At 39.5% G+C, this 23,956-nt stretch overlaps 1 protein-coding gene and 1 long non-coding RNA gene across 3 annotated transcripts in view; one reads left to right on the top strand and one right to left on the bottom strand.

Annotated features, from left to right (window-relative positions):
- Positions 1-23,956, bottom strand: part of LOC309646222 (S-adenosyl-L-methionine-dependent tRNA 4-demethylwyosine synthase TYW1) — a 229,241-nt gene that overhangs the window by 8,781 nt on the left and 196,504 nt on the right. Inside the window, exons 16-17 of one of the 2 annotated variants that reach the window (XM_082432336.1) lie at positions 15,096-15,150; positions 11,649-12,596 (exon numbers count right to left, since the gene is read on the bottom strand). In XM_082432336.1, the coding sequence (XP_082288462.1) occupies positions 15,145-15,150 (6 nt within the window). In that variant the 3' untranslated portion in view covers positions 11,649-12,596; positions 15,096-15,144. Of the gene's footprint in view, positions 1-11,648; positions 12,597-15,095; positions 15,151-23,956 lie in introns of those variants that run through there. The other variant, XM_082432337.1, reaches the window with a different exon arrangement.
- The window catches only part of LOC309646299, a 181,392-nt gene that overhangs the window by 132,350 nt on the left and 25,086 nt on the right, over positions 1-23,956 (top strand). The gene's annotated exons all lie outside the window — the stretch shown is intronic.

The raw sequence follows: 23,956 nt of genomic DNA, 5'->3' as shown, positions 1-23,956 counted from the left end.
TGATCAAGGAAATTTTTGGAAGTGATGGATATGTTTATCACTTTAATTGGGTGATGGTATCATGGGTGTATACATATGTCCAAATTCATCAAATGATATTTATTAAATACGTGCAGGTTTTTGTATATAAATGATACCCCATTATGCTAAAAAAAAACAGGTTGCAAAGATTTTCCACTATGAAATGTTATAATTTTAGGTTTTACATTTGGGTCTTTGATTCATTTTGAGTTAATTTTGCATATGATATAAGGTATGGATTTAAGTTCCTTTTTCGCATATGGATATTCAACTGTTACAGCACTAGTTAATTGACTAGACTATACTAGCCATTGTCCACGAAATTGTCTTTGCACCTTTGTTGAAAATTAGTTGTCCATATAAGTGCAGGTATATTTCTGGACTTTCTATTTTATCCCATTGAAGTTTTGTCTTCTTTTATGCCAATAACACACCATCTTAATTACTGAAGCTTTATAGTAAGCCTTGGGATCAATACTGTTAGTTTCTAACTTTTTTTTCTTTCCAATAAGGAGGCCTCTTATTTATTTTTATTACCTTATTGTGGCTAGAACTTCCAGTACAATGTTGAACAGAATGGTGAGAGTGGACATCCTAACCTTGTTCCCAATCTTAGGGGAAAACATAGATGCCCTTTATCAGGCTACCTTCTGTTCCTAGTTTTCTGAAATTATTTTTCAGGAATGGATGTTGGATTTTGTTATAAGTTGCATTGGTTGATTTTCAAATGTTAAACCAACCCATCATTCTTGGGATGAACTCCATTTGTTTATCCTCTTTATATATTGTTAGATTTGATTTGCCAAAAATTTGTTTAAAATTTTTGTACTTATGTTCGTGAGGGATATTGGGTTGCAATTTTCTTTTTCTTTTTTCTTTCTTCTTTCCTTCTTTCTTTCTTTTCTTTCTTTCTTTCTTTCTTTTTCTTTCTCTCTCTCTCTCTCTCTCCCTCCCTCCCTCCCTCTCTCTCTCTCTCTCTCTTTCTCTCTTTCTTTCTTAACAACGTCTTTGTCTTGTTTTGGTATCAGGGTAATCAGTTGGGACATATTCCCTCCCTTTCAATTGTCCAGAAGAATTTGCACAAATTGGTGCTATTCATTAAATGTTGAGTACAATTCACCAATGAAGATGTTTAGGCCTGGGAATTACTTTGTGGAAATGTTTTAATCTACAAATTCAATTTCTTCACTAGATACAGGGTTTTTCAGGCTATCTATGTCTTCTCAAGTGAGCTTTGATAGTGTATCTTTCAAGGAATTCACCTGTTTCATTTTTATTGTCAAATTTGTTGGCAAAAATGTAGTTCAGAATATTTCCTATTATCCATTTACTGCCTGTAGAATCTCTAATGATGTTATCTGTCTCATTCCTGATATGGACAATGTATATATGTCTTCTCTCCTTTTCTCCTGACTGTTCTGGCTAGATGTCTGCCAATTTTATTGATATTATTTTAAAACTAACTTTTGATTTCATTGATATTCTCTATTGTTTTCTGTTTTCCATTTTACTGATTTTCATTCTAATTATCATTTCCTTTTTTTTTTTTTTTACCTTGTCTTGGATTTATTTTGCCCTTCATTTTCTAGGGTCTTAAGGTGGAAGCTGGGGTTATTGATTTAAGACCTTTCTTCTTCTCTAATATAGGTGTTGTATATGTCTCTCTAAGTTCTGCTTGAGTAGCATCCCAGAAATTTTGATATGTTTTATTCTGATTTTCATTCCACTCAAAATGCTTTCTAATTTCATTTTCGATTTCTTCTTTGACATATGGTTTATTTAAAAGCTTGTTATTTGGTTTCCAAATAGTTGGAGATTTTCAAAAGATCTTCCTGTTATTGACTTAGAATTTAATTTGATTTCTAATTCAATTCCATTGTGGTCATAGAACGTATCTCTATTACTTGGATTCTTCGAAATTTACTGAGACTTATATATTCTATAAATGTCATACAGATCTACTTGGTTGACAGTATTGTTCAAACCTTCTACACCTGTATTGATTTTTGTGTTTACTTGTTTTCTCACATATTGATAGAGGGTTATTCAAACCTTTTATTATAATTGTGGATTTATCTATTTTTCTTTGCAGTTTCATCTGGTTTTGCTTCAGATATTTTGAAGCTTTCTTATTAGAAGCATAAACATTTAGAATCATAATGTCCTCTTCATGAATCAATCTCTTTATTATTATGAAATCAACATTTTTTTAAATCACTGGGAATGCTCTTTGCTCTGCAATCTACTTTTTCTGATACTACTATAGCCATTCCAGCTGTATTTTGATTAGTGTTAGCATCATTTACATTTCACCTATCTGGATTTTTATATTTAAATGTGTTTCTTGTTGGCAGCATGTACTTAGGTCTTGCTGTTTTACCCAATCTGAAAATCTCTGCCTTTTATTGGAGTGTTTAGATTATTTACATTTAGTGTAATTACTAACATGATTAGGTTTGAGCCTAGCATATTGGTATTTCCTTTCTATTTGTTCCATTTGTTCTTTAGTCACTTTTTCCTCCTTTTCTATCTTCTTGTGGATTAAGTGAATTTTTTATGACTCCATTTTATCTGCTTGCTGGCTTTGTTTTGTTATTTTAGTGGTTGCTTCAGGTTTATAGGATATATCTTTAACTTTTGACAGTCTACCTTTAAGTGACATGATATCACTTCATGTATAATGTAAGAATCTTATAGTAGTATTCTTCTATTTCCCTACTCCCAACCCATGCACTATTGTTATACATTATTCATGTTTTTGTTTAAACAGTCAATATGTTTTAAACAAATTTAAGTAATAATGAACAATATTACATATATAAGTAGTTACTATTTCCAGTGTTCTGCATTTCTCTGTGTAGATTCGTATTTCTTTCCAGTATCATTTTTCTTCTGCCTGAAGGAACTCCTTAGACATTTCACATTCGGGGAGTCTGCTGGTGATTAACTGTTTCAATTTTCTATATTCAAGAAACTCTGGGCTTCCCTGGTGGCGCAGTGGTTGAGAGTCTGCCTGCCAATGCAGGGGACATGGGCTCGAGCCCTGGTCTGGGAAGATCCCACATGCCGCGGAGCAACTGGGCCCGTGAGCCACAATTGCTGAGCCTGCGCGTCTGGAGCCTGTGCTCCGCAATAAGAGAGGCCGCGATAGTGAGAGGCCCGCGCACCGCGATGAAGAGTGGCCCCCACTTGCCGCAACTAGAGAAAGCCCTCGCACAGAAACAAAGACCCAACACAGCCATAAATAAATAAATAAAATAAAATTTAAAAAAAGAAAAAAAAAAAAGAAACTCTTTCTTTCACCTTCACTTTTGAAAGATATTTTGCTCCTAGTGTGAAAGGTATTTTTTGTTTGTTTTTCAGTCTTTTATTATTTTAGATATGTTGTTCCACTGTCCTCTCAGCTGGTTTGTTCCTAACAAGAAATCTACTATCATCTTTATCTTGTTCTTTTATATATCATATGTCTTTTTACTGTGCTGATTTTAAGATTTTCTCTTTATCACTGGTTTTTGGCAGTTTGATTATGATATACCTTGGTATATATTTTTTTCTGTGTTTCTTGTGCTTTAGGTTTATTGAGCTTCTTGTATCTGTGAGTTTATAATTTTTATTAAATTTAGAAAATTTCAGCCATTTTTCCTTCAAATATTTTTCTGCTTTATGAAGGAGTCTCTCCTTAATGGCCTCTAGTTATACATTTATTAGATTGCTTAAGGTCCCAAAAGTCCACTGATACTCTGTTCTTTATTTTTCTCTCTTCTCTCTGTGGTTCATTTTGGATAATTTTTATTGCTATAACTCCAAGTCATTAAAAAAATCATTTTTATTCTGAAATTTCTAATTTGCCATAAATCTCATTCAGTGTATTCTTCATCTCAGACATTGTTTTATTTCCAGAAGTTTGATTGCATTTTTTATTATATCCCCCATGTCTCTACTTTTTAAACATACTGAATACCATCCAAATAATTGCTTCAATGTCTTATCTGCTAATTCTAACATCTTTGGCAGTTCTGCACTGGTTTTGTTTATTGAGTTTTCTTCTCATTATAGATTATATTTTCCTGCTTCTTTACATGTCTGGTAATTTTTTATTGGATTCCAGACACTGTGAATTTTACCTTGTTGGGTGATGTCTATTTTTAAATTCTTATAAATATTCTTGAGGTTGGTTTTGTTTGTTTGTTTGTTTGTTTGTTTTGGCCACACTGCACAGCTTCTGGGATCTTAGTTCCCTGACCAGGGACCAAACCCAGGCCCTTGGCAGTGAAAGCATGGAGTCTTAAACACTGGACTGCCAGGGAATTCCCCTCTATTTGGGACTTGACTTTAAGATTTCTTAGGTGGACCCAGAACCGTGATTAGACTTAATTATTCTATTGAAGAAAGACACTTTATGTACCCTACCAAATGTCCCATGAATCATGAGGTTCTCTATTCTGGCTGATGGGAGTAAGCTTTATTCCCATCCTGTGTGAGTGTCAAGCATTGTTACCTCTAATTCTTTCAGATGGTTCTTTTACCAGCCTTGAGTAGTTTCCTCATATCCACGAACCAGTCAGTATTCAGCTGAATACCTGGGGGCTGCCCTCTGCAGATCTCAGGATTCCTCTGTGTGGCTTTCACCTCCCTGGTGCCCAGTCCTCTGAATTCTAGCCACCTTCATCTCCCCAAACTGTCAGCTATCTCTTCTCAACTCAGGGAGTCTGCCAGGCTCTGCCTGGCTTTCCCCTCCCTGCAACACTGCCTGGATACTCTCTCAAAGGAGGATGCAGGCAGTTAGAGGGCCTAGCACATTTTTTTCATCTCTTAAGGAAAACTGTCATTTTTTTGGCTGTGTCCACTGTCTTGAAAATGTTATATATATATACATACATACATATATATATATATATATATATGTATATGTATATGTATATATATATACACACACACACACACTAGTTGTTGGTTGGTTATTTAAGGCTGGTTAGTAAATGTGGTTCCTGTTACTCCACCATGACCAGAAGTGAAAGTCCTACACTTTCTTATGAAGAGAGAGAAAGTGGTGATCCTATATTGGGTTGGCCAAAAAGTTCGTTTGGGATTTTCTATAACATCTTACAGAAAAACCCAAACGAACTTTTTGGCCAACCCAATACCTGGCCTGCAAGACAGGCAAATAACCCACAGCTTCTCTTACCTATGTCACCATTTTTGATGTACCATTAATAGTTGTGATCATGAATAATCACAGAATTTATATTGAAATTTTTCACTATTTTAATTAAAACATTTTAAAAATCTATGCATAAATCTCATTAAAAATAAGGAACTGAAGAAAGTTTAAGGGGTGCTGTCTACATACACGTTGTGCATAAGCAAGATTGATCCGTGTTCACTTTGCATAATTTGAAAGTGAACTGTTGCTAGACCAAATATAGATATAATAATAATGCAGATGAAATTCTCAACAAAGGTACTATGGTAATAATATATGTAAATCTGTTAATCATATCCTTTTCTACAATACAGTAAGATCCATTTATGCTGTCTCTTCACTGTATATAGTGTTAAAAATAAAATCTAATGTTTTTAAACTTTTATTACCACCGTTTATTTTTCCTTCATAGCCTTCCTCCATTCAAACATTCATTCAACAAATATTCACTAATTGCCTAGTACTGTACTATGATAGTCCTTATAAAACACCAAATTTAATTATTGTAATGGCTACTTTAATTACAAAGTTATAAAATGCATCTGGGGCAACTTTTTTTGCTTCTATAAAGAACATTACAGCATTCAAAATCCAGCGATATTCATGGGAATGTGGTGCACAGGCACACACAATGCATCATGCATGTATCACACGTAAGCATAATCATAATAGATGTGGGTGTGTCTCTACTTCCTTTTTGATGTGGGTCAGGGATGGATAAAGATTGGCAGAGATAGTCAAGTTGGGGAGAGTGTTACGAAAAAAGAAAAGAGGAGTAGGCACAGGAAAAGGATCAAAAGGAGATAATAAAACTTTGACACATATGACAAAGACTGGAGAAGCTTCTTCGGACATTGACTCTAGGAAAGAAAACCGCCCCACAGGGGATGAGAAAGTAAGACCCGTATGGAGGGCAGCTGGAGCATGAGTTCAAGGTCGAGTACTTTGGAAGTTGCTGGAGGTCAGAGGACCCAAGTTTCACTCTCCTCTTTCTCCAAGATTCTCAGTGGTAAGAGAACACACACAATGGGGGTGCCAAATGCACACCAGAGGATCATCCTGACTAGTGGGCCACATAGTACCAATGACTCCAAAGAATAGGGCTTTCTGCTAAACTATGTTAGCACATGTGCCTTGGGTTATATTCCTGGTGGGTCTCCTCATACCCTGCCAGCTTCATGGAGGACCCCAGGCTGGACTCACACACCCAGTTACTTCTCAAAACTGGCCCCTGCCCTGACCCAAGTGTGCATACTTATGGGAGTCAGAAGCCGAGGAGGGCCCATGGACTCTCTTACGCACACAGGAGGCAGATGGTCTAGAGAGATGCGGTGGGATATTTTTGCTTTGGAAGAACAGTGACAACCCCCAATGATGTGGATCAAGGTCTGATGGGTTCTGAGAGAACATCAGCCACTCCCTGCCCAGGTGAAGAACTGAGTAAGTGGTGGAAACGGGTATGGAGGTTTCCACTCCAACACTCCTCCTCCAGGACACAGACCAGAGGGCATCTCCACTTTGGAAACATGCAGAAAAAAAGAAAAATGACTCCCCCTTTACCAGAAAGAATCGTTATAGCTTCTCTAACTTCAATACAAGACACATTTGCTGAGTGTGTGGCTCCAGGCCCGCCTGAAGCTTGGATTTCTGACACAGTCTTACCTGTTATTATTCTTAGCACAAGTCAGAAAGCAGAGTTTGGAGCATTTATTTTTTAACTCACATTTTCTTTTCTTTTTTTTTTAAGTTTTTTTTTTTTAACATCTTTATTGGAGTATAATTGCTTTACAATGTTGTGTTAGTTTCTGCTGCATAACAAAGTGAATCAGCTATACGTATACATATATCCCCATATCCCCTCCCTCTTGTATCTCCCTCCCACCCTCCCTATCCCACCCCTCTAGGTGGTCACAAAGCACCGAGCTGATCTACCTTTGCTATGCAGCTGCTTCCCACTAGCTATCTATTTTACATTTGGTACTGTATATATGTTAATGCCACTCTTGCACTTCGTCCCAGCTTCCCCTTCCCCTTCCCCCTCCCCGTGTCCTCAAGTCTATTCTCTACGTCTGCGTCTTTATTCCTGTCCTGCCCCTAGGTTCTTCAGAACCTTTTTTTCTTTTTTAGATTACATATATATGTGTTAGCATATGGTATTTGTTTTTCCCTTTCTGACTTACTTCACTCTGTATGACAGACTCTAGGTCCATCCACCTCACTACAAATAACTCAATTTCATTTGTTTTTACGGCTGAGTAATATTCCATTGTATATATGTGCCACATCTTCTTTATCCATTCATCTGTCGATGGACACCTAGGTTGCTTCCATGTCCTTGCTATAGTAAATAGGGCTGCAATGAACATTGTGGTACATGACTCTTTTTGAATTATGGTTTTCTCAGGGTATATGCCCAGTAGTGGGATTGCTGGGTCATATGGTAGTTCTGTTTTTAGTTGTTTAAGGAACCTCCATACTGTTCTCCATAGTGGCTGTATCAATTTACATTCCCACCAACAGTGCAAGAGGGTTCCCTTTTCTCCACACCCTCTCCAGCACTTATTGTTTCTACATTTTTTGATGATGACCATTCTGACTGGTGTGAGGTGATACCTCATTGTAGTTTTGATTTGCATTTCTGTAATGATTAGTGATGTTGAGCATCCTTTCATGTGTTTGTTGGCAGTCTGTATATCTTCTTTGGAGAAATGTCTATTTAGGTCTTCTGCCCATTTTTGGATTGGGTTGTTTGTTTTTTTGATATTGAGCTGCATGAGCTGCGTGTATATTTTGGAGATTAATTCTTTGTCAGTAGCTTCATTTGCAAACATTTTCTCCCGTTCTGAGGGTTGTCTTCTGGTCTTGTTTATGGTTCCCTTTGCTTTGCAAAAGCTTTTAAGTTTCATAGGTCCCATTTGTTTATTTTTGTTTTTATTTCCATTTCTCTAGGAGGTAGGGCAAAAAGGATCTTGCTGTGATTTATGTCATAGAGTGTTCTGCCTATGTTTTCCTGTAAGAGTTTTATAGTGTCTGGCCTTACATTTAGGTCTTTAATCCATTTTGATTTTATTTTTGTGTATGGTATTAGGGAGAGTTCTAATTTCATATTTTACATGTAGCTGTCCAGTTTTCCCAGCACCACTTACTAAAGAGGCTGTCGTTTCTCCATTGTATATTTTCGCCTCTTTATCAAAGATAAGGTGACCTTATGTGGGTGGGTTTATCTCTGGGCTTTCTATCCTGTTCCATTGATATATATTTCTGTTTTTGTGCCAGCACCATACTGTCTTGATTACTGTAGATCTGTAGTATGGCCTGAAGTCAGGGAGCGTGATTCCTCCAGCTCCGTTTTTCTTTCTCAAGATTGCTTTGGCTATTCGGGGTCTTTTGTGTTTCCATACAAATTGTGAAATTTTTTGTTCTAGTTCTGTGAAAAATGCCACTGATAGTTTGATAGGGATTGCATTGAATCTGTGGATTGTTTTGGGTAGTATAGTCATTTTCACAATGCTGATTCTTCCAATCCAAGAACATGGTATATCTCTCCATCTATTTGTATCATCTTTAATTTCTTTCATCAGTGTCTTATAATTTTCTGCATACAGGTCTTTTGTCTCCTTAGGTAGGTTTATTCCTAGATATTTTATTCTTTTTGTTGCAATGGTAAATGGGAGTGTTTTCTTAATTTCACTTTCAGATTTTTCATCATCAGTGTATAGGAATGCAAGAGATTTCTCTGCATTAATTTTGTATCCTGCTACTTTACCAAATTCACTGATTAGCTCTAGTAGTTTTCTGGTAACATCTTTAGGATTCTCTATGTATAGTATCATGTCATCTGCAAACAGTGTCAGTTTTACTTCTTCTTTTCCAATTTGGATTCCTTTTATTTCTTTTTCTTCTCTGATTGCTGTGGCTAAAACTTCCAAAACTATGTTGAATAATAGTGGTGAGAGTGGGCAACCTTGTCTTGTTCCTGATCTTAGTGGAAATGGTTTCAGTTTTTCACCATTGAGAACGATGTTGGCTGTGGGTTTGTCATATATGTCCTTTATTATGTTGAGGTAAGTTCCCTCTATGCCTACTTTCTGGAGGGTTTTTATCATAAATGGGTGTTGAATTTTGTTGAAAGCTTTCTCTGCATCTATTGAGATGATCATATGGTTTTTCTCCTTCAATTTGTTAATATGGTGTATCACATTGATTGATTTGTGTATATTGAAGAATCCTTGCATTCCTGGGATAAACCCCACTTGATCATGGTGTATGATCCTTTTAATGTGCTGTTGGATTCTGTTTGCTAGTATTTTGTTGAGGATTTTTGCATCTATGTTCATCAGTGCTATTGGCCTGTAGTTTTCTTTCTTTGTGACATCTTTGTCTGGTTTTGGTATCAGGGTGATGGTGGCCTCGTAGAATGAGTTTGGGAGTGTTCCTCCCTCTGCTATATTTTGGAAGAGTTTGAGAAGGATAGGTGTTAGCTCTTCTCTAAATGTTTGATAGAATTTGCCTGTGAAGCCATCTGGTCCTGGGCTTTTGTTTGTTGGAAGATTTTTAATCAGAGTTTCAATTTCAGTGCTTGTGATTGGTCTGTTTATATTTTCTATTTCTTCCTGGTTCAGTCTTGGAAGGTTGTGCTTTTCTAAGAATGTGTCCATTTCTTCCAGGTGGTCCATTTTATTGGCATATAGCTGCTTGTAGTAATCTCTCATGATCCTTTGTATTTCTGCAGTGTCAGTTGTTACTTCTCCTTTCTCAGTTCTAATTCTGTTGATTTCAGTCTTTTCCCTTTTTTTTTGAGGAGTCTGGCTAATAGTTTATCAATTTTGTTTATCTTCTCAAAGAACCACCTTGTAGTTTTATTGATCTTTGCTATTGTTTCCTTCACTTCTTTTTTATTTATTTCTGATCTGATTTTTATGATTTCTTTCCTTTGGCTAACTTTGGGTTTTTTGGTTCTTCTTTCTCTAATTGCTTTAGGTGTAAGGTTAGGTTTTTTATTAGAGATGTTTCTTGTTTCTTGAGGTAGGATTGTATTGCTATAAACTTCCCTCTTAGAACTTCTTTTGCTGCATCCCATAGGATTTGGGCCATGTGTTTTCATTGTCATTTGTTTCTAGGTATTTTTTGATTTCCTCTTTGATTTCTTCAGTGATCTCTTGATTACTTAGTAGTGTATTGTTTAGCCTCCATGTGTTTGTATTTTTATACAGTTTTTTTCCTGTAATTGACATCTGGTCTCATAGCACTGGGGTCAGAAAAGATACTTGATATGATTTCAATTTTCTTAAATTTACCAAGGCCTGATTTGTGACCCAAGATATGATCTATCCTGGAGAATGTTCCATGAGCACTTGAGAAGAAAGTGTATTCATTTGTTTTTGGATGGAATGTCCTATAAATATCAATTAAGTCCATCTTGTTTAATGTGTCATTTAAAGCTTGTGTTTCCTCATTTATTTTCATTTTGGATGATCTGTGCATTGGTGAAAGTAGGGTGTTAAAGTCCCCTACTATGACTGTGTTACTGTCAATTTTCCCTTTTATGGCTGTTAGCATTTGCCTTATGTATTGAGGTGCTCCTATGTTGGGTGCATAAATATTTACAATTGTTATATCTTCTTCTTGGATTGATCCTTTGATCATTATGTAGTGTCCTTTGTCTCTTGTAATAGTCTTTATTTTAAAGTCTATTTTGTCTGATATGAGAATTGCTACTCCAGCTTTCTTTTGATTTTCATCTGCATGGAATATCTTTTTCCATCCCCTCACTTTCAGCCTGTATGTGTCCCTAGGTCTGAAGTGGGTCTCTCGTAGACAGCATATGTATGGGTCTTCTTTTTGTATCCATTCAGCCAGTCTAGGTCTTTTGGTTGGAGCACTTAATCCATTTACATTTAAGGTAATTATCGATATGTGTGTTCCTATTACCATTTTCTTAATTGTTTTGGGTTTGTTATTGTAGGTCTTTTCCTCCTCTTGTGTTTCCTGCCTAGAGAAGTTCCTTTAGCATTTGTTGTAAAGCTGGTTTGGTGGTGCTGAATTCTCTTAGCTTTTGCTTGTCTGTAAAGGATTTAGTTTCTCCGTCGAATCTGAATGAGATCCTTGCTGGGTAGAGTAATCTTGGTTGTACGTTTTCCCTTTCATCACTTTAAATATGTCCTGCCACTCCCTTCTGGCTTGCAGTTTCTGCTGAAAGATCAGCTGTTAACCTTATGGGGATTCCCTTGTATGTTATTTGTTGTTTTTCCCTTGCTGCTTTTAATATTTTTTCTTTGTATTTAATTCTTGATAGTTTGATTAATATGTGTTTTGGCATGTTTCTCCTTGGATTTATCCTGTATGGGACTCTGTGCTTCCTGGACTTGATTAACTATTTCCTTTCCACTATTAGGGAAGTTTTCAACTATAATCTCTTCAAATATTTTCTCAGTACCCTTCTTTCTCTCTTCTTCTTCTGGGACCCCTATAATTTGAATGTTGGTGCATGTAATGTTGTCCCAGAGGTCTCTGAGACTGTCCTCAATTCTTTTCATTCTTTTTTCTTTATTCTGCTCTGCGGTAGTTATTTCCACTATTTTATCTTCCAGTCACTTATCCGTTCTTCTGCCTCAGTTATTCTGCTATTGATTCCTTCTAGAGAATTTTTAATTTCCTTTATTGTGTTGTTCATCATTGTTTGCTCTTTAGTTCTTCTAGGTCCTTGTTAAACATTTCTTGTATTTTCTCCATTCTATTTCCAAGATTTTGGATCATCTTTACTATCATTACTCTGAATTCTTTTTCAGGTAGACTGCCTATTTCCTCTTCATTTGTTTGGTCTGGTGGGTTTTTACCTTGCTCCTTCATCTGCTGTGTATTTCTCTGTCTTCTCATTTTGCTTAACTTACTGTGTTTGGGGTCTCCTTTTCACAGGCTGCAGGTTCGTAGTTCCTGTTGTTTTTGGTGTCTGCCCCCAGTGGGTAAGGTTGGTTCAGTGGATTGTGTAGGCTTCCTGGTGGAGGGGACTGGTGCCTGTGTTCTGGCGGATGAGGCTGGATCTTGTCTTTCTGGTGGGCAGGACCATGTCTGGTGGTGTGTTTTGGGGTGTCTGTGAACTTATGGTTTTAGGCAGCCTCTCTGCTAATGGGTGGGGTTGTGTTCCTGCCTTGCTAGTTGTTTGGCATGGGGTGTCCAGCACTGGAGCTTGCTGGTCGTTGAGTGGAGCTGGGTCTTAGTGTTGAGATGGAGATCTCTGGGAGAGCTCTCGCCAATTGATATTACGTGGGGTCGGGAGGTCTCTGGCCGTCCAATGTCCTGAACTCGGCTCTCCCACCTCAGAGGCTCAGGCCTGACACCCGGCTGGAGCACCAAGACCCTGTCAGCCACACAGCTCAGAATAAAAGGGAGAAAAAAAAAGAAAGAAGAATAAATAAAATTAAATTAAATTAAATTAAAAAGTTGTTAAAGTAAAATTTTTAAAAATATTATTAAAATAAAAAAAGTTTTTAAAGTAATTTAAAAAAAAAAGGAGAGAGCCACCAAACCAATAAACAAATCCACCAATGATAACAAGACCTAAAAGCTATACTAAGATACACATAAAAATCAGAAACTAGTCAGTCAGATACAGGAAATCCCAAGTCTACAGTTGCTCCCAACGTCCACCACATCAATTTTGGGATGATTCGTTGTCTATTCAGGTATTCCATAGATGCAGGGTACATCAAGTTCATTGTGGAGATTTAATCTGCTCCTCCTGAGGCTGCACAGAGAAATTTCCCTTCCTCTTCTTTGTTTGCGCAGCTCCTGGTGTTCAGCTTTGGATTTGGCCCTGCCTCTGTGTGTAGGTCGCCCTCTGGTGTCTGTTCTTCGCCCAGACAGGACGGGGTTAAAGGAGCGGCTGATTAGGGGGCTCTGGCTCACTCAGGCCGGGGGGGGAGGGAGGAGTACAGAATGCGGAATGCGGGGCGAGCCTGCGGCGGCAGAGGCCGGCGTGAAGTTGCACCAGCCCAAGGCGCGCCGTGCGTTCTCCTGGGGAAGTTGTCCCTGGATCATGGGAGCCTGGCCGTGGTGGGTTGCACAGGCTCCTGGGAGGGGAGGTGTGGATAGTGACCTGTGCTTGCACACAGGCTTCTTGGTGGCTGCAGCAGCAGCCTTAGCGGCTCATGCCCGTCTCTGGGGTCCGCGCTGATAGCCGCGGCTCGCGCCCGTCTCTGGAGCTCATTTAGGCGGCGCTCTGAATCCCCTCTCCTTGCGCACTGCAAAACAATGGTCTCTTGACACTTAGGCAGTTCCAGACCTTTTCCCGGACTCCCTCCCGGCTAGCCGTGGTGCACTAGCCCCTTCAGGCTGTGTTCACGCCGCCAACCCCAGTCCTCTCCCTGCGATCCGACCGAAGCCCGAGCCTCAGCTCCCAGCCCCCGCCCGCCCCGGCGGCTGAGCAGACAAGCCTCTCGGGCTGGTGAGTGCTGCTCGGCACCGATCCTCTGTGCAGGAATCTCTCCGCTTTGCCCTCCACACCCCTGTGGCTGCGCTCTGCTCCATGGCTCCGAAGCTTCCCCCCAAGCCAACCCCTGTCTCTGCCAGTGAAGGGGCTCCTAGTGTGTAGAAACATTTCCTCCTTCACAGCTCCTTCCCAGAGGTGCAGGTCTCGTCCCTATTCTTTTGTCTCTGTTTTTTCTTTTTTCTTCTGCCCTACCCAGGTATGTGGGGAGTTTCTTGCCTTTTGGGAAGTCTGAGGTCTTCTGTCAGCGTTCAGTAGGTGTTCTGTAGGAGTTATTCCACATGTAGATGTATTTTTTGATGTATTTGTGGGGAGGAAGGTGATCTCCACATCTTACTCCTCTGCCCTCTTGAAGGTCTCCCTCACTTTTTCTTTATAATATTTTTCTCATGGCTTAAGCCTGAGGGCCTACAAAGTTGAGGATCAGGCCCAAAACAGTCTAATCTCAGGGAAGAGCTTCTCTCTATTAAAGGGGCCAAATCCCATCAAGCTGGCTCGTCTGCTGGAACGGGAGAACAAAATGTGGTTTCTTGGCTGTTGGCCTCAAGGGAGTCTCTTGAAAGAGCTTTTATTTGATGTTCCTGAAAACTGGAAGGAACAAAAAGACACGAGGGTGGGGGGTGGCGATAGAGCGAGTTCCAGGAGTCAGTGAGGATGGGAGGGAAGGCCTGGTGGAGAGAGGCCCTGTACAGGCGGCTGTATCCATGCTGCAGCCCCAAACTGCAGCCCCCTGCCTGGGCAGGGACGTTTGCAGTTTCATGAGGTAGAGTCTGGCTGCATTCCCTGCATGGGCCCCACACAGACCCTTCCTCAACAATCCCCCATCCCAGGGCTGCTGGGATGTGTACCCCAATGTCCTTACTGTATGCCTCAGGTATTGGGGAGCCCACACATGCCTGAGCCGGCACATGTGGCCAGCCCTCCTGGCTCCTTGCACGGCTCTCTGGACCACCCCGTGGAGATCGTCTCAGACACAGGTAACTCTGTCTGGTCTTTGCTTTTTAGACAAAGGAATTGCAAGTAAAGCTTTAAGAGATTAGGGACTGAAGAAAGATTGAAAAAGAGACTCTGTCCTCTCCTTGCCAAACAGAAACAGACCTGCCACATTGGTAGAGTGCACTAGAGTCCTCCAGAAACGGTTTCTATGGTGTGGATTTCTGCAGAGATCCAACAGCCAAGAACCCCCGAGGGCTTGGGGGTCTGGCAGGTAGAAGACCCCCAGAAAACCCAGCAGGACCATGATTATGCAAGGATAAAAAGAAACAAAAACCGTGCAGACAAAAAGACTGGCAGAGAAGACTACAAAATGTTAGGAAATTAGATTACATACGACATCGACCCTGGAGTCAGCCAGGCTTGGATTTTCATCTCAGCTTTGCCACTTACCGGCTGTGCTGCCTTGGGTATGTTGTCCAACTTCTCTAAACCCCAGTTTTCATGTCTGCAGAGGGAAATAATAGCACAAACTTCAGAGAGGTGTTGTGAAAATTACATTACATAATGTTTGCAATTACACAGCAGAGTGCCTAGTCCTTAAAATAATGCTCAAAAATGGGAAACGATTGACTATTGTCGCTTCTAAGCAGTGAGACTATGGGTAACTTTTTCCTTCTCTTCGCTTGTATCATCCACATTTTGTACGATGAACATGTATGACATATGCTGAATCACAGCCTGGCAGCTCGACAAGGCTTCTTTCCATCTAGGCTTATTCAGTGAGGCTCCTCACAAGGGTCTTCAGGCCTGCTGAGTGCAAACCATTCTTCTGCTGGAGGAACCTCTGCAATGGGGACCATTGGGATAATGGGACCCAGAGGACTAGAAAGGAGCGTCCCTGAAGACAACTGTGTTGTGTTCCTCTCTCTAAGTGACCAAAGACCCTGAAAGAACACCAAGCATCACTATGTGCAAGTAGCAAGAAAACACTGAGATGCTCTTTCAAGCACTATGCCATCCAAGATGCTCTAAGTTACATTCCTTTCCTGCCAATGTCATATAATGGGCAGAATCCCATTCTGTGACACTGGGATATGGTTTGCTCCATATCCCTTGCCTGAGATATGGGGCAAACCATGGAGGCCAAACAAGAGGCTCAAGCGGTCAAAGGCAGCTTCTCTGGAGCCCCGTCACTCCCCCGGCCTCACCCCTCCTGGTGGGCACAAAGGCTCAGGCACCTTGGCTGGGCAGTAGGCAAAGTAACCAAAGCTCTTCAAACTACAGCAATTACAAGCAATAGAGATAGCAAATAGGAAAGAGACAAGTGGAGATTCACTGCCTTTTCTGTTGGCCTTCAACAGGTGAAATACGTTTGTCCCCAAGTGGGTAAACCAACAGCTCATGGAATTTAGAACTGAGGATGACCTTACAGTTCTAAGCCTTGACTCCCATATGAAATTTGATTTACTGACATACCCAAGGTCAGTGAGAACTCAGGGAGTGATTTAGGTCAATTCAAATAGCAGGGCCAGGACTAGAAGCCAAGCCTCCTAATTTCTAGCCAGGGATGCTTCCTCCAAAGATGGATATTGCTTTGCCTCATATTGCTGAGATTACTCGTTCCGGAAATTGCCACCTTCCTGAAGGTGCTTACTACAGGGGCCATTGTACAAATTGGAAGAAGGCAGATCTTGGATGCAAGTTGGGTAAGAATTGGAAGCAAAGCCTTCCTACTTGTCTTGTCCTAGGGCTGCTCTTGCAGACCCCAAACAAATGCCAGCAGGGCTAGAAGACACCATGCCAACCTCCAGTTGTTGGCTCCATGGCTCCAGCAGTGGGGCTGGTGATGAGAATGAGAACACTGACTTTTTTCCCAGCCTGGTCATTATCTGTGAATGGGAACAACAGATAAGCCCCTCACAAAAACCATGGCAATGATCAGAAGATAGACTGACTGCCAAGTGCTGGAACAGACATGTCTCTACATGAGTGCTATCCATGATGTCTGGACAATGATATGTTTGCTCCTTGGAAAGTCATCATCTCCATCACTGATGACTAACATATTTTCAGAGACTAAACTGGGGGGATAAACAAGATGAATATAAAAATTCAGCTGAACATCATTAATTATTTTTTAAAGCTTTCAGATATAGTTCACATACCATGCTATTCACTCACTAAAGGTATATAATTCAATGTTTTTTAATAGATTCACATAATTTTACAACCATCATCACAACCTAATCTTAGAGCATTTTTATCACCCCCAAAAAGAAACTCCTCATCCCTTAGCTGTCATCCCCCAGCTCCCCAATCTTCTCCTGCCCTAGGCCACCACTAATCTACTTTCTGTCTCTACAGATTTGCCTATCTTAGACATTTCATAGAAATGGAGTCACAATATGTGGTCCTTTGTAATTGGCCTTTTTCTCTTAACATAATGTTTTCAAGGTTCATTTATGCTCTGGATTAATTCTTCTTTTCATAGTTCTTAAAGCATCTTTTCTGGATCTTTCAGGGCTTTCTGGGCCATCCTCAAACATTTTGGTTACTATTGGAAATCAGAATGAAAATAAATTCTATTTATCCAAACTTTTTGTGTGTTAATGGAGGTGGCATTGTATTATTTCTAAGATGAGGTAAATCAATTTGTGTACCTGTACCAACAGTCACTAGATACCTCAGCTTCAGAAATGCTTAGCTGTGCTTTGTGGGTATAGTTTTCTGGTCATATATCAATCTACAGCTTATTGCAAGAAGCAATTATCCCCAAAATAACAGAGCCACGGAACTTGGGAAAACTCCCTATTTCAACAGATGAATTTTCCTGCATCTTAGGGATGCACTATCCTGCCCTCTGCTGAGTAGTATGTCAGGAAGACTAAAAATCAGAAGAACATGAAGAGACAGCAAAGAGCCAGAGGACCTGTTTCTGACAAACTCACCTTTATTTGTTCATTATTCAAAAACAATTTAAAGGGCACCTACACTGTGTAGTCACTGAGCTAGCAGTAATACAAACTTGGGGCAGTGATCCTTGTCCTCCAGTAGATCCTTGACTGGGACGCTGCCCAGAACACTTGTCTCTGGTGGCAAGTCAAAGGCAACCCAGAGGGAGGTCATAAAATGTTAAAACAGCATAGATCCTTAGAGTGAAAGAACTGGAGTGAGAGTCCACAGTCCCAAATCTCAAAGGTTATGTGTAATAAATCACCCAAAAACCCTGAGTGGCTTAAAACAATAATAGTAATTTATTATCTCTCTAAGTTTTCATGGGTCAAGAATTCAGGAGCAACTCAGTGAGTCGTTCTGGTTCTGGGTCTCTTGTGGGGGCTGTAATCAGATGTCAGCTGGGGCTGGAATTATCTGAAAGTTTGACTGTGGCAGAAGGGTATGCTTGCTGGGTGGCCCACTCCCAGAGTTGGCAAGTTGATGCTGGCAAGATTGTTCCTCTCCACGTGGGCCTCCCACAGGACTCTACATGTCCTTACCACCTGAGGGCTGGCTTCCCCCGGAGTGAATGATATCAGAGACCCAGCTAACAGCTGCAATGTCTTCTATGACTTGGTCTTAGTCAGTCACCTACATGACTGCCACCATATTCTATCAGTCACAGAGCCAGCCCCAAGTCAATGTGGGAGGGACCACAAGGACATGAAAACCAGGAGGCAAGAGTCATTGAGGGCCATCTCAGAGGCTGGCTACCACATTACTATTTGGTTTTTCTTGCATTTTCCACTCTGAAGGTCAAAGTACAAATTCTTAGCTGCTGTTTGAATCCCTTCTTTAAACCTCCACCAGGTATTCATTCAACCACTGCCTGAATCCTTCTGGGCAGGAGTTCAAGGTCCTCCAACTCTGACCACTCTGTCCTCAGATGGCACTGACATCCTCTGCAGGTTGAGTCAGTTCCTCCTCTATGTGAGGCCTTCAAATACTTATCAAGAGCAACCATGTTCCGCCAATAGACATTGACTTAGTCAGCATCAGACCCAGTGTGCTAGCAGCTGGGGATACAGCAGTGAACAAGATACAGTTTTTGCCTCCAAAGAGCTCATTTTGGTTTAGCTTCCTCACTCTACTCCAGCAGGCCCACACCACCCCCCATAAGCAAGGGACCCCTTGTCCATCTTCTCTATATCTGATCGCAGGGAAATCTCTTCTCTTTTGCCAAAGCTCTTCTGGTAGCAAATAACAGAGAACAAAACTCAGATTGCTTCAAGAAAGCAGATAAATGTGAACAAGAATTGGGATCGTAAAGTTGCTCCAAATCTGAGACAAATCTTTAATGTTCTTAAAGTATAGTTTAAGAGACCTGAAGCTGATTTATGGAAAGCAGCGGATTTTTAAAATACTGCTCTAATACCTAGCATCCTTCCTTAACTCTTACTAATTATAGTAATTATAAAGGCTTTTTCTATAGATTATTTTGGATTTTCATATCATCTGCAAATAATTCAAGTTCTGTTTCTTCCTTTCCAATTCATATACCTTTTCTTTTTTCTTGTTTTATTGTACTTGTTAAGACCTCCAGTATAATATGGAATAGAAGTAGTGATAGTAGACATGACTACCTTATTTATCAATTCTTTTTTCTTCCAGCTCTGATAATGGCAGGGTAGCTTGTATCAGATGAAACCCACTTGCTGACAACTATAAATTATGGACAAAATATTAAAATAACTGTATAATGTCCTCAGAGAGTAACCAAAAGCAGGCAGAAATTAGGGGGATACAAGCCTCGAAAGAATGGAAGTAAACTCTGTGAGATTCACATTTAACCAGCTTTTCTCCTGAAGGCACTCCCCGGTCTGCCTGGAGCATGAGGACTGGAGTTCAAGCAAAAAGCAGCAGTCTTATTAGGCTGAAGAATCTGAGATGAGAGTTTGGAGCTGCCAGAGAAGTTTGCAATTGAGAGGTGGGGAAAATATGGGAAAGGAGGGGGCCAAAAATCTATATATGGATACCCCCTCAAGTCCTTGCTGACTTTGTAAATGCATATCCATAGGGAGAGACTCTAATGAGCCCACAGGAAAAGAATAGCTGGAAGGCGGAAAACGCTGGGCAGAAATTTCAATAGAAAGACAGACTTTAGAGTTCAAGTCTCTCCAAATTAGAGGAGTTTGGTAAACACTTCAAGCTTTTCAACAAAACTCTAAAAAGGCCATGCCCTATGATTAGGAAGCACATTCCATGACTAAGTGCTATACCTTAGAACTAAGGGCAAAATTCAAATAGACCCACCCTAACAAAGCCTAAAACCAAGCCTTCACAAAATCCAGGTGATCTGCCAGCAGATCTGCTACATCTGCTAGAACAAAACCCAACATTCTTCAGAGGAAGATAACAGAATCCAGATTCTCTACAATGAATCAACCACAATGTCTATACAATAAAAAAGTACGATACATATGAAGAAATAAGAAAATGTGATGACAAGTCAAAAGAAAAAAAGCAGTCAACAAAGAAGATCCACATTTAGGATTTAGGAGGAAAGGACTTTAAACTAAGTGATAAATATGTTAAAGGGTTTTACGAGAAGAATGGATATACTGGAGGAAGAGACAGAGAATCTCAGAAAAGATATGAAAACTCTAAAAAGGTACCAAGTAGAATCCCTGGAACTGAAAGATACAATATATGAAAAAATTTTTTAAAAATCATAGCATGAGATTAACAGATGATCACATGGGGGAAAAAAGAAGAAAGATTATTGATTTAAAGAGAAATAAACAGAAATTATCCAAAAAGAATCTGTGAGAGTAAAGTATTTAAAAAAGAGATGAATGGATCCTCAATATCAAATACCAAATAGAGCCAGAATATTAAACATCTTAATATATGTATAATTGGGGTTTCAGGAGAAAGGAGGAGAACAGAGAATAAAAAATATTTGAAGGAATATTGGCCAAAATGTTTCCAAACTTAATTATAAACATCAAACATCACATATTAGAAGCTTAACAAGCCTCCAAAAAGAATCAATACCAAAACCAAACCAAAACAAAACAAAACAAAAACCTGCACCTAGCCACATCACAGATAAAAATAAAAGTGAAACAGAAAATCTTACAAGTAGCCAGGCAGAAATGAGGTATCATATACAGGGGAATGACTGACAAGCAACTTCTCTTCCGATAAATGGAGTACAGAAGACAATGAAATAATATCTTTAATGTGTGGAAAGAAAAAAACTGTCACCTCAGAAGTCTATACCCAGTAAAAACCATTCTTCAAAACCGAAAACGAAGAGATATTTTCAGGTAAATCGAAGTTGAGATAATTTGTTGCCAACAGACCTGCACTGCAAAAAGTGCTAGGGGAAGTTCTTTAAGCTGAAGGGAAATAATTGTCTTGGAAATCTGAATCTACAAAAAGGCATGAGGAGTACTGGAAATAGTTAATATGTGGGCAAATATACAAGAATAATTGTTTCTAAAAGGAATGATTTTTTTCCCTAGATATGGCTTTAATCAAGCAATAAACAGATCATCCAAGAAGATATAGTTTCATATAATAAAGCCTGCCCTCCAGAGTTTCATTTTTTTAATCAAAACAACTTGGGCACGTGGGGGAAAAAAAGTTGTTTTCCTATAGAAACTAAGTATATGATTTTCCTACTCAACTCCCCCTCTTTCTAAATAAATTTATATAAATAGTGCCATTCATTCATTTGAAAATTAGTTATGACTAATTTTATTCACTTAACATTAAAGTCACCATCAATTATGAATTTTGCTGTAACTTTCCAGCTATACCTCTCTGTGCCTCTCCTTTGTGGGCCTCATGGACTCACTTTCGTAACACTCTGCTCCTGCCTACCTTCCTTTCCCTACTAACCCCCTCCTCTGCTTATATAACCTCTTCAAATCTTTTGAGTCCGCTCCTTATTTATTTAATTTAATGGTTGACTTCTTGTTTCTTAAAATAAAAAAATACCTAAAGGAAACGTGAAAATTTGTTAGCATATATTAATTCTGGGTGGTGAACATGAAAACTTGTTAGCATATATTAATTCTGGGTGGTGAGGCACCGGTGTTATTATTTATTCCTTGTGCATTTCTACATTTAAAAACTTCTCGCTAAAAATTTCCAGTGATTTCCATTTCAGAGTCACTGAGTATGAGTCAATTTCTCTTGAAATAATTTTTTCTCAAAATAATCATTTACATGCATGATTTCATAGACTATTTATACGAAAACATTCAAAAGAATGATACCTAAGTTACCACGTTGCTTATTTATCAAAATGAGGAATTTGTTAATAATAAATATTTGCATTTGTGATGAGAATGAAATTCAGTAATTAATAAATAGTCTCAGGACTCTCTCTTCTCTTTTACCTGCTGAAGACAATTTTGTCTTTCTTCTCTGCCCACACCTTCCAAGAAGAGCTTTGATGATATGAAATCAGGAGAATGGGTAGAAAGACACCAGGACTGGAGAGGGAAAATGCTTAGAGATAAGTTGGGGTAAAGGGTGAATAATCAAAGGTTTTAAGGTTAGCTGACTCAAGTAATCAGAGGTGAGAGGGAGCCTCAGTGGAGAGGAACAGACATTCTAAGAACAGTGGCTGTGGGTTATGAATGGACCCACTATAATATTCTTTAAATAAGTAAACATTGGAATTAAAAAACTTTTAATTGCTGACTATTGTTTCTTCATTGTACTTGGAGCCTCAAAATTCATTTGAGTTACATATCAATTACTGAAATGTATTTTCCTGCTGTACTGTTGGAAGAAACCTTATAACTTTGGGAAGGAGTGGTCAAAATACTACCTTCTCCTTGCTGAATTTCATTTAAATACAGTGATGATAGATGTTTGGCTTTAGAACCTTCAGAACATTTTATGATTAAGGTCTGAAAATATAAGGTATAATTTCCTAAACATCTGAGCACTTTAACATATTTTTCAAACTGTGACAGCCTCTCCACCCTATAACATTTTATGTATGTGTGGGTATACACATATATTGTATATAATACATATTATAATTATAATTCAGCCACCTTATCAAGTCTTATTAACTACTATTATTCACATTCAAAACTTTAAAATAAATTCCCCCATCCTCCCTCCACAGAGTAAATACTTTCACCATTTTGCACCATTTTCACATTAGAGAATGGCATATTTATCCTATTTCTTGATTGTTTAGTTTTAAGTATTAACTATTGACTTCCTAATATGGAAGATGAGGATTAAACTTTCTTATAAACCTTCCCACATGTTGTTATAATTTCGGGTGAAATCAATATTCAGAACCTATATAAGTATTATTCATGGCTGAGTGGTGTACTATGGAAACAATTTCTCCCTTATGCAACATCACCTTGGAGTTAATCATGATTGTCTCATTATTTCATCTGCTTGTTTTCTACACCTATCAGTAACTGTATATAAATGTATAACTCTGGCTATGAGTTATTCTAAGCGGCAGATGGAAGGCAAGGACTCGGATGCCATACCATTCGGTGTGTTCATTTGTACTTAATCCCCCTGCTTTCCCTGCAGTACCCTGGCCAGGCGCCCCAGAGCCCAGATTCCACTTAGATCAAGCTCTCCAAAGAAGAGCCCTGCAAGGTTCTGCTAAGGTGGACAGAGTTGACCGCAGCTGCAGGGTGTTGGGGAGGACGTGGAGATTCAATTTCTTCTTAGAGACTTTCCAACAACCCCCCCATTTTGAACCCAAGCTGTATTTCCACTTTCAGAGATGCCTGTGGCCTCTGGAGTTCAGACAGGCGCCGCCATGTTACACTTAGCCTTTCCCCTTTGCAAGCTTGAGTTTCCGCTCTCTCCAGTTTGCTAAGTTCCTTTCCATTTGTTCTTCTTATTTCCAGCTTCCCATACTTTGTTTCTATCATGACTTCTCCTGAAAACCGACTAATCCAACACCAGTAACCTTCTCTGAGTCTGCCTCCGCGTCTATTAAATGAAACAGTCCTCTCTCCTCCGCGGCATCCTGGGTTCCTGCGTTCACACCCATCATCTCAGCATCATCCAGGTGCTGCGAGGTCCTCTGAGGGCTTATGGCCAGAGCTGAGGACGTGCTGGAAATGCTAGTGCTGGACCGAGGCTGTCGGTCAAGGTGGAAATGTCTTGGTTTCTCAGTGGCTCCCTGAGAATTGCACAAAAACTTTTTTTCAAATTTTTTGTTACTGCTACTATTTCCAAGAGTTCTAGAAACAAATCGAGTCACCCATAGAGGGGATGAAGAGGGAGAAGAAAAGAGAGAGAAAAACAAAGGGGAGAAAAGGGGGAACACACGGCGAATGGACTGCTGTCCTGCTGTGTCCTGAGTCGCC

The sequence above is a fragment of the Balaenoptera physalus genome, assembly GCF_965194825.1.
Source record: "Balaenoptera physalus genome assembly, chromosome: 16".
Classification (NCBI taxonomy): domain Eukaryota; kingdom Metazoa; phylum Chordata; class Mammalia; order Artiodactyla; family Balaenopteridae; genus Balaenoptera; species Balaenoptera physalus.
The sequence above is the reverse complement of the archived record's forward strand: the minus strand, read 5'-3'. Positions and strand labels throughout refer to the sequence as shown.